General features: G+C 60.2%; 1 protein-coding gene across 1 annotated transcript in view; it reads right to left on the bottom strand.

The window, feature by feature from the left end:
* The window catches only part of TBX10 (T-box transcription factor 10), a 96,269-nt gene that overhangs the window by 54,551 nt on the left and 31,919 nt on the right, over positions 1–9,799 (bottom strand). Inside the window, exon 2 of the mRNA XM_075580621.1 lies at positions 1,281–1,382. Coding sequence (XP_075436736.1) covers positions 1,281–1,382 — 102 coding nt within the window. The remainder of the gene's footprint in view (positions 1–1,280; positions 1,383–9,799) is intronic.

The raw sequence follows: 9,799 nt of genomic DNA, 5'->3' as shown, positions 1-9,799 counted from the left end.
GCCCCCCTCCTGTTTGTTCAGAGATAGTCTGCCCCTAGACTATTCCCTTTACCCACACTGCCCCTCACTTCCTTTTCCACCCTGGAGACAGTGAGTACAAGACCTTTCTCTGTTTATCCCCCTTGGTGAGGCCATCTCTTTTTACCGGTTCCTAACTAATAATCACCACTACATACCATCCACAAGTATCTGTATCCTGCTGCTTTTCCCAATAAAGTGGAGGAAATATTACAGGGCTTGGAGTGATATAAAAGGGAACTGTGTTAATGCTATCGGGAGCCATTCATACCAAACGTGACCCTGGCTTCAGAAAAGACCCTAGGCAGCGTGCTTGGGCTACTGGGTGAATGATGGTACTTCCAACAGTAATGTGGAAGGAGGTAGTAAGGCCAGGTTTGGGAGGAAGTATTACAGTGTTAGTATTACAGTATTATTATTACAATGTTAGTACTGTATTACAGACACTGGCATCTGTATGTGGCCCCTGGCATCTGTATGTGGCCCCTGGCCTCTGTATGTGGCCCCTGGCTCTGTGTACTGTGCCACACACACATTGTATGTGGCCCCTGGCTCTGGCACTTGTATGTGGCCACTGGCTCTCGGCCCCTGGCTCTCTGGCCTCTGTAAGTGGCCCCTGGCTCTCTGGCCCCTGTAAGTTACCCCTGGCTCTCGGGCCCCATGAATGTGTCCCCTGGCTCTCTGGCCCCTGAATGTGGCCCTTGGCACCAGTATGTGGCCCTTGGCTCTCTGGCACCTGTATGTAGCCCCTGGCACCAGTATGTGGCCCCTGGCTCTGTGTACTGTGCCACACACACACACACACTGTATGTGGCCGCTGGCTCTGGCCCTTTTATGTGGCCCCTGGCACCTGTATGTGGCCCCTGGCTCTCTGGCCCCTGTATGTGGCCCCTGGCTCTCAGGCACCTGTATGTGGCCCCTGGCACCTGTATGTGGCTCGTGGCTCTCTGGTCCCTGTATGTTGCCCCTGGCGCCTGTATGTGGCCCCTGGCACCTGAATGTGGCCCCTGGCTCTCAGGCACCTGTATGTGGCCCCTGGCTCTCAGGCACCTGTATGTGGCCCCTGGCACCTGTATGTGGCTCGTGGCTCTCTGGTCCCTGTATGTGGCCCCTGGCACCTGTATGTGGCCCCTGGCTCTCTGGCCCCTGTATGTTGCCCTTGGCTCTCTGGTCCCTGTATATGGCCCCATGCTCTCTGGCTCCTGTATGTGGCCCCTGGCACCTGTATGTGGCCCCTGGCACCTGTATGTGGCCCCTGGCACCTGTATCGCTTGTCTCCGACTGGCAGGAAGTCAAGAAGAAGAGAATATTCTGCGGACGGATTCATCCCCCAGAGACGGACCTGGAAGAGGGGGAACATCCTCCTTGGTGGCGGGAGAGAGGGGGAGGGAGAAGGAGAGGGGGGGGAGAAGGGGAGGGAGAGAGAAGGGGAGGGAGAGAGAAGGGGAGGGAGAGAGAAGGGGAGGGAGAGAGAGGGGGAGAGAGAGAGAGGGAGGGAGAGGGGGAAGGAGAGAGGGTGAGAGGGGGAGGGACAGAGAGGGGAGGGACAGAGAGGGGGAGGGACAGAGAGGGGGAGGGGGAAGGAGAGGGGGGGGGGAGAAGGGGAGGAGAGAGAAGGGGAGGGAGAGAGAGGGGGAGAGAGAGAGAGGGAGGGAGAGGGGGAAGGAGAGGGGGAAGGAGAGGGGAAGGAGAGAGGGGAGAGAGGGGGAGGGAGAGGGGGAGGGAAAGAGAGGGGAGGGAGAGAGAGGGGGAGGAGAGAGAGGGGGAGGGACAGAGAGGGGGAAGGAGAGAGAGGGAGGGAGAGGGGGAGAGGAGGGGAGGGAGAGGTGGGAGATGGGGAGAGAGAGAGGGGGAGAGAGAGAAGGGTAGGGATAGGTGGAGGAGGGAAGGGGGAGAGAGAGGGGGAGGGAGAGAGAAAGGGGGGAGGGGGAGAGCGAGAGAGGGGGGGAGAGAGAGAGAGGGAGAGAGGGAGAGAGAGAGAGAGAGAGAGAGAGAGAGAGAGAGAGAGAGAGAGAGAGAGAGAGAGAGAGAGAGAGAGAGAGAGAGAGGGAGAGAGAGAGAGAGAGAGAGAGAGAGAGGGGGGGGGGGGGGAGAGGGAGAGAGAGGGGGAGAGAGGGGGAGATAGAGGGGAGATGGGGAGATTGAGAGAGAGGGGGAGATTGGGAGAGAGATGGGGAGAGGGAGGGAGAGAGGGGAGAGAGGGAGGGAGAGGGGGAAGGAGAGGGGGAAGGAGAGAGGGGAGAGAGGGGGAGGGAGAGAGAGGGGGAGGGAGAGAGAGGGGGAGGGGGAAAGAGAGAGAAGGAGGGAGAGAGAGAGAAGGAGGGAGAGAGAGAAGGAGGGAGAGAGAGAGAGAGAGAAGGAGAGGGGGGAGAGAGAGAGAATAGGAGAGAGGGGGAGAGAGAGACAGCCATGGTGAGAGTGAGGGATAGAGGAAGAGAGGGAGGGAGAGGAGGAAGGCGGGGAGAGTGAGTGAGGGAGAGAAAGGGAGAGAGTGAGAGAGAAAAGGAGGGAATGAGAGAGAGGGGGAGGGAGAGAGGAGATAGAGAGAGAAGGAGAGAGTGGGGGGGAGGGGGAGAGAGGAGGGAGAGGAGGGAGAGACAGGGGGGGGGGGAGAGAAAGAGAGAGAGAAAGAATATAGAAGATTAACTCTCAGCACTCTCACTAGTCTTTTGCCAGCCTGTCAGCGCTCTCTCTTGGAGCTCAATCCGTGCTCTCCCAGGGATCCTGTCTAACACTCTCTCTATGCTCGACCAGCTTTCTCTCTTGACTCCTATCTGCGCTCTATGTGCTCTCCTAACGGTCTCTGCGCTCTCCTAACGGTCTCTGCGCTCTCCTAACGGTCTCTGCGCTCTATCTGCGCTCTGTGCGCTCTCCTAATGGTCTCTGCGCTCTATCTGCGCTCTCCTAACGGTCTCTGCACTCTATCTGCGCTCTGTGCGCTCTCCTAACGGTCTCTGCGCTCTATCTGCGCTCTGTGCGCTCTCCTAACGGTCTCTGCGCTCTATCTGCGCTCTATGTGCTCTCCTAACGATCTCTGCGCTCTGTCTGCGCTCTGTGCGCTCTCCTAACAGTCTCTGCGCTCTGTCTGCGCTCTCCTAACGGTCTCTGCGCTCTCCTAACGGTCTCTGCGCTCTATCTGCGCTCTGTGCGCTCTCCTAACGGTCTCTGCGCTCTCCCAATGGTCTCTGCGCTCTCCCAACGGTCTCTGCGCTCTCCCAACAGTCTCTGCGCTCTCCCAACAGTCTCTGCGCTCTCCCAACAGTCTCTGCGCTCTCCCAACAGTCTCTGCGCTCTCCCAACGGTCTCTGCGCTCTCCAACAGTCTCTGCGCTCTATCTGCACTCTATGTGCTGTTCTAACGGTCACTGCGCTCTCCAACGGTCTCTGCGCTCTCCAACGGTCTTTGCGCTCTCCCAACAGTCTCTGCGCTCTCCCAACGGTCTCTGCGCTCTCCAACAGTCTATGCGCTCTCCTAACGGTCTCTGCGCTCTACCAACGGTCTCTGCGCTCTCCCAACGGTCTCTGCACTCTCCCAACGGTCTCTGCGCTCTCCCAACGGTCTCTGCGCTCTCCCAACGGTCTCTGCGCTCTCCCAACGGTCTCTGCGCTCTCCCAACAGTCTCTGCGCTCTCCCAACGGTCTCTGCGCTCTATCTGCACTCTATGTGCTGTTCTAACGGTCACTGCGCTCTCCCAACGGTCACTGCGCTCTCCCAACGGTCTCTGCGCTCTCCCAACGGTCTCTGCGCTCTCCTAACGGTCTCTGTGCTCTATTTGCGCTCTATGTGCTGTTCTAACGGTCACTGCACTCTCCCAATGGTCTCTGCGCTCTCCCAACGGTCTCTGCGCTCTCCCAACGGTCTCTGCGCTCTCCCAACGGTCTCTGCGCTCTCCCAACGGTCTCTGCGCTCTCCCAACGGTCTCTGCGCTCTCCCAACGGTCTCTGCGCTCTCCCAACGGTCTCTGCGCTCTCCCAACGGTCTCTGCGCTCTCTCAACGGTCTCTGAGCTCTCCAACGTCTCTGCGCTCTCCCAACGGTCTCTGCGCTCTCCCAACAGTCTCTGCGCTCTCCCAACGGTCTCTGCGCTCTCCCAACGGTCTCTGCGCTCTCCCAACAGTCTCTGCGCTCTCCCAACATTCTCTGCGCTCTCCCAACGGTCTCTGCGCTCTCTCAACTGTCTCTGCGCTCTCCCAACGGTCTCTGCGCTCTCCCAACGGTCTCTGCGCTCTCCCAACGGTCTCTGCGCTCTCCAACGATCTCTGCGCTCTCCCACGGTCTCTGCGCTCTCTCAACGGTCTCTGCGCTCTCCCAACGGTCTATGCGCTCTCCCAACGGTCTCTGCGCTCTCCCAGCGGTCTTTGCGCTCTCCCAACAGTCTCTGCGCTCTCCCAACAGTCTCTGCGCTCTCCCAACGGTCTCTGTGCTCTCCCAACGGTCTCTGCGCTCTCCCAACGGTCTTTGCGCTCTCCCAACAGTCTCTGCGCTCTCCCAACGGTCTCTGCGCTCTCCCAACAGTCTCTGCGCTCTCCCAACGGTCTCTGCGCTCTCCCAACGGTCTCTGCGCTCTCCCAACGGTCTCTGCGCTCTCCCAACGGTCTCTGCGCTCTATCTGCACTCTATGTGCTGTTCTAACGGTCTCTGCGCTCTCCAACGGTCTCTGCGCTCTCCCAACGGTCTCTGCGCTCTCCCAACGGTCTCTGCGCTCTATCTGCACTCTATGTGCTGTTCTAACGGTCACTGCGCTCTCCCAACGGTCTATGCGCTCTCCCAACGGTCTCTGCGCTCTCCCACGGTCTTTGCGCTCTCCCAACAGTCTCTGCGCTCTCCCAACAGTCTCTGCGCTCTCCCAACGGTCTCTGTGCTCTCCCAACGGTCTCTGCGCTCTCCCAACGGTCTTTGCGCTCTCCCAATAGTCTCTGCGCTCTCGCAACGGTCTCTGCGCTCTCCCAACAGTCTCTGCGCTCTCCCAACGGTCTCTGCGCTCTCCCAACGGTCTCTGCACTCTCCCAACGGTCTCTGCGCTCTCCCAACGGTCTCTGCGCTCTATCTGCACTCTATGTGCTGTTCTAACGGTCACAGCGCTCTCCCAACGGTCTCTGCGCTCTCCCAACGATCTCTGCGCTCTCCCAACGGTCTCTGCGCTCTCCCAACGGTCTCTGCGCTCTCCCAACGGTCTCTGCGCTCTCCTAACGGTCTCTGCGCTCTATCTGCGCTCTATCTGCGCTCTATGTGCTGTTCTAACGGTCACTGCGCTCTCCCAATGGTCTCTGCGCTCTCCAACGGTCTCTGCGCTCTCCCAACGGTCTCTGCGCTCTCCCAACGGTCTCTGCGCTCTCCCAACGGTCTCTGCGCTCTCCCAACGGTCTCTGCGCTCTCCCAACGGTCTCTGCGCTCTCCCAACGCTCTCTGCGCTCTCCCAACAGTCTCTGCGCTCTCCCAACAGTCTCTGCGCTCTCCCAACAGTCTCTGCGCTCTCCCAACGGTCTCTGCACTCTCCTAACAGTCTCTGCGCTCTCCCAACAGTCTCTGCGCTCTCCCAACGGTCTCTGCGCTCTCCCAACGGTCTCTGCGCTCTCCCAACGGTCTTTGCGCTCTCCCAACAGTCTCTGCGCTCTCCCAACAGTCTCTGCGCTCTCCCAACGGTCTCTGTGCTCTCCCAACGGTCTCTGCGCTCTCCCAACGGTCTTTGCGCTCTCCCAACAGTCTCTGCGCTCTCGCAACGGTCTCTGCGCTCTCCCAACAGTCTCTGCGCTCTCCCTTCGGTCTCTGCGCTCTCCCAACGGTCTCTGCGCTCTCCCAACGGTCTCTGCGCTCTCCCAACGGTCTCTGCGCTCTATCTGCACTCTATGTGCTGTTCTAACGGTCACAGCGCTCTCCCAACGGTCTCTGCGCTCTCCCAACGGTCTCTGCGCTCTCCCAACGGTCTCTGCGCTCTCCCAACGGTCTCTGCGCTCTCCCAACGGTCTCTGCGCTCTCCTAACGGTCTCTGCGCTCTATCTGCGCTCTATCTGCGCTCTATGTGCTGTTCTAACGGTCACTGCGCTCTCCCAATGGTCTCTGCGCTCTCCCAACGGTCTCTGCGCTCTCCAACGGTCTCTGCGCTCTCCCAACGGTCTCTGCGCTCTCCAACGGTCTCTGCGCTCTCCCAACGGTCTCTGCGCTCTCCCAACGCTCTCTGCACTCTCCCAACAGTCTCTGCGCTCTCCCAACAGTCTCTGCGCTCTCCCAACAGTCTCTGCGCTCTCCCAACGGTCTCTGCGCTCTCCTAACAGTCTCTGCGCTCTCCCAACAGTCTCTGCGCTCTCCAACGGTCTCTGCGCTCTCCCAACGGTCTCTGCGCTCTCCCAACGGTCTCTGCGCTCTCCCAACGGTCTCTGCGCTCTCCCAACGGTCTCTGCGCTCTATCTGCACTCTATGTTCTAACGGTCACTGCGCCTCTCCTCAACGGTCTCTGCGCTCTCCCAACGGTCTCTGCCGCTCTCCCAACGGTCTTTGCGCTCTCCCAACAGTCTCTGCGCTCTCCCAACAGTCTCTGCGCTCTCCCAACGGTCTCTGCGCTCTCCCAACGGTCTCTGCACTCTCCCAACGGTCTCTGCGCTCTCCCAACGGTCTCTGCGCTCTCCCAACGGTCTCTGCGCTCTATCTGCACTCTATGTGCTGTTCTAACGGTCACTGTGCTCTCCCAACGGTCTCTGCGCTCTCCCAACGGTCTCTGCGCTCTCCCAACGGTCTCTGCGCTCTCCCAACGGTCTCTGCGCTCTCCCAACGGTCTCTGCGCTCTCCCAATAGTCTCTGCGCTCTCTCAACGCTCTCTGCGCTCTCCCAACAGTCTCTGCGCTCTCCCAACAGTCTCTGCGCTCTCCCAACAGTCTCTGCGCTCTCCCAACGGTCTCTGCGCTCTCCTAACAGTCTCTGCGCTCTCCCAACAGTCTCTGCGCTCTCCCAACGGTCTCTGCGCTCTCCCAACGGTCTCTGCGCTCTCCCAACGTTCTCTGCGCTCTCCCAACGGTCTCTGCGCTCTCCCAACGGTCTCTGCGCTCTATCTGCACTCTATGTGCTGTTCTAACGGTCTCTGCGCTCTCCCAACGGTCTCTGCGCTCTCCCAACGGTCTCTGCGCTCTCCCCAACGGTCTCTGCGCTCTCCCAACGGTCTCTGCGCTCTCCCAACAGTCTCTGCGCTCTCCCAACAGTCTCTGCGCTCTCCCAACAGTCTCTGCGCTCTCCCAACAGTCTCTGCGCTCTCCCAACGGTCTCTGCGCTCTCCCAACAGTCTCTGCGCTCTCTCAACGGTCTCTGCGCTCTCCCAACGGTCTCTGCGCTCTCCCAACGGTCTCTGCGCTCTCCCAACGGTCTCTGCGCTCTCCCAATAGTCTCTGCGCTCTCTCAACGCTCTCTGCGCTCTCCCAACAGTCTCTGCGCTCTCCCAACAGTCTCTGCGCTCTCCCAACAGTCTCTGCGCTCTCCCAACGGTTTCTGCGCTCTCCTAACAGTCTCTGCGCTCTCCCAACAGTCTCTGCGCTCTCCCAACGGTCTCTGCGCTCTCCCAACGGTCTCTGCGCTCTCCCAACGGTCTCTGCACTCTCCCAACGGTCTCTGCGCTCTATCTGCACTCTATGTGCTGTTCTAACGGTCACTGCGCTCTCCCAACGGTCTCTGCGCTCTCCCAACGGTCTCTGCGCTCTCCCAACGGTCTTTGCGCTCTCCCAACGGTCTTTGCGCTCTCCCAACAGTCTCTGCGCTCTCCCAACAGTCTCTGCGCTCTCCCAACGGTCTCTGCGCTCTCCCAACGGTCTCAGCGCTCTCCCAACGGTCTCTGCGCTCTCCCAACGGTCTCTGCGCTCTCCCAACGGTCTCTGCGCTCTATCTGCACTCTATGTGCTGTTCTAACGGTCACTGCGCTCTCCCAACGGTCTCTGCGCTCTCCCAACGGTCTCTGCGCTCTCCCAACGGTCTCTGCGCTCTCCTAACGGTCTCTGCGCTCTATCTGCGCTCTATCTGCGCTCTATGTGCTGTTCTAACGGTCACTGCGCTCTCCCAATGGTCTCTGCGCTCTCCCAACGGTCTCTGCGCTCTCCCAACGGTCTCTGCGCTCTCCCAACGGTCTCTGCGCTCTCCCCAACGGTCTCTGCGCTCTCCCAACAGTCTCTGCGCTCTCCCAACAGTCTCTGCGCTCTCCCAACAGTCTCTGCGCTCTCCCAACAGTCTCTGCGCTCTCCCAACAGTCTCTGCGCACTCCCAACGGTCTCTGCGCTCTCTCAACGGTCTCTGCGCTCTCTCAACGGTCTCTGCGCTCTCCCAACGGTCTCTGCGCTCTCCCAACTGTCTCTGCGCTCTCCCAACGGTTTCTGCGCTCTCCCAACGGTCTCTGCACTCTCTCAACGGTCTCTGCGCTCTCCCAACGGTCTCTACACTCTCCCAACGGTCTCTGCACTCTCCCAACGGTCTCTGCGCTCTCTCAACGGTCTCTGCTCTCTCTCAACGGTCTCTGCGCTCTCCCAACGGTCTCTGCGCTCTCCCAACGGTCTCTGCGCTCTCCCAACGGTCTCTGCGCTCTCCCAACGGTCTCTGCGCTCTCCCAACGGTCTCTGCGCTCTCCCAACGTTCTCTGCGCTCTCCCAATGGTCTCTGCGCTCTCCCAACGGTCTCTGCGCTCTCCCAACAGTCTCTGCGCTCTCTCAACGGTCTCTGCGCTCTCCCAACAGTCTCTGCGCTCTCCCAACGGTCTCTGCGCTCTCCCAACGGTCTCTGCGCTCTCCCAACGGTCTCTGCGCTCTCCCAACGGTCTCTGCGCTCTCCCAACGGTCTCTGCGCTCTCCCAACGGTCTCTGCGCTCTCCTAACGGTCTCTGCGCTCTCCCAACGGTCTCTGCGCTCTCCCAACGGTCTCTGCGCTCTCCCAACGGTCTCTGCGCTCTCCCAACGGTCTCTGCGCTCTCCCAACGGTCTCTGCGCTCTCCCAACGGTCTCTGCGCTCTATCTGCACTCTATGTGCTGTTCTAACGGTCTCTGCGCTCTCCCAACAGTCTCTGCACTCTCCCAACAGTCTCTGTGCTCTCCCAACAGTCTCTGCGCTCTCCCAACGGTCTCTGCGCTCTCCCAACAGTCTCTGCGCTCTCCCAACGGTCTTTGCGCTCTCCCAACAGTCTCTGCGCTCTCCCAACGGTCTCTGCGCTCTCCCAACAGTCTCTGCACTCTCCCAACGGTCTCTGCGCTCTATCTGCACTCTATGTGCTGTTCTAACGGTCACTGCGCTCTCCCAACGGTCTCTGCGCTCTCCCAACGGTCTCTGCGCTCTCCCAACGGTCTTTGCGCTCTCCCAACAGTCTCTGCGCTCTCCCAACAGTCTCTGCGCTCTCCCAACAGTCTATGCGCTCTCCCAACGGTCTCTGCGCTCTCCCAACAGTCTCTGTGCTCTCCCAACGGTCTCTGCGCTCTCCCAACGGTCTCTGCGCTCTCCCAACGGTCTCTGCGCTCTCCCAACAGTCTCTGCGCTCTCCCAACGGTCTCTGCGCTCTCCCAACGGTCTCTGTGCTCTCCCAACGGTCTCTGCGCTCTCCCAACAGTCTCTGCGCTCTCCCAACGGTCTTTGCGCTCTCCCAACAGTCTCTGCGCTCTCCCAACGGTCTCTGCGCTCTCCCAACAGTCTCTGCACTCTCCCAACGGTCTCTGCGCTCTATCTGCACTCTATGTGCTGTTCTAACGGTCACTGCGCTCTCCCAACGGTCTCTGCGCTCTCCCAACGGTCTCTGCGCTCTCCCAACGGTCTCTGCGCTCTCCCAACGG

The sequence above is a fragment of the Ascaphus truei genome (genome assembly GCF_040206685.1).
Source record: "Ascaphus truei isolate aAscTru1 chromosome 8 unlocalized genomic scaffold, aAscTru1.hap1 SUPER_8_unloc_1, whole genome shotgun sequence".
NCBI classification, from domain to species: Eukaryota; Metazoa; Chordata; class Amphibia; order Anura; family Ascaphidae; genus Ascaphus; species Ascaphus truei.
Note: the sequence above shows the minus strand (reverse complement) of the source record. Positions and strands in the feature narration are given on the sequence as shown.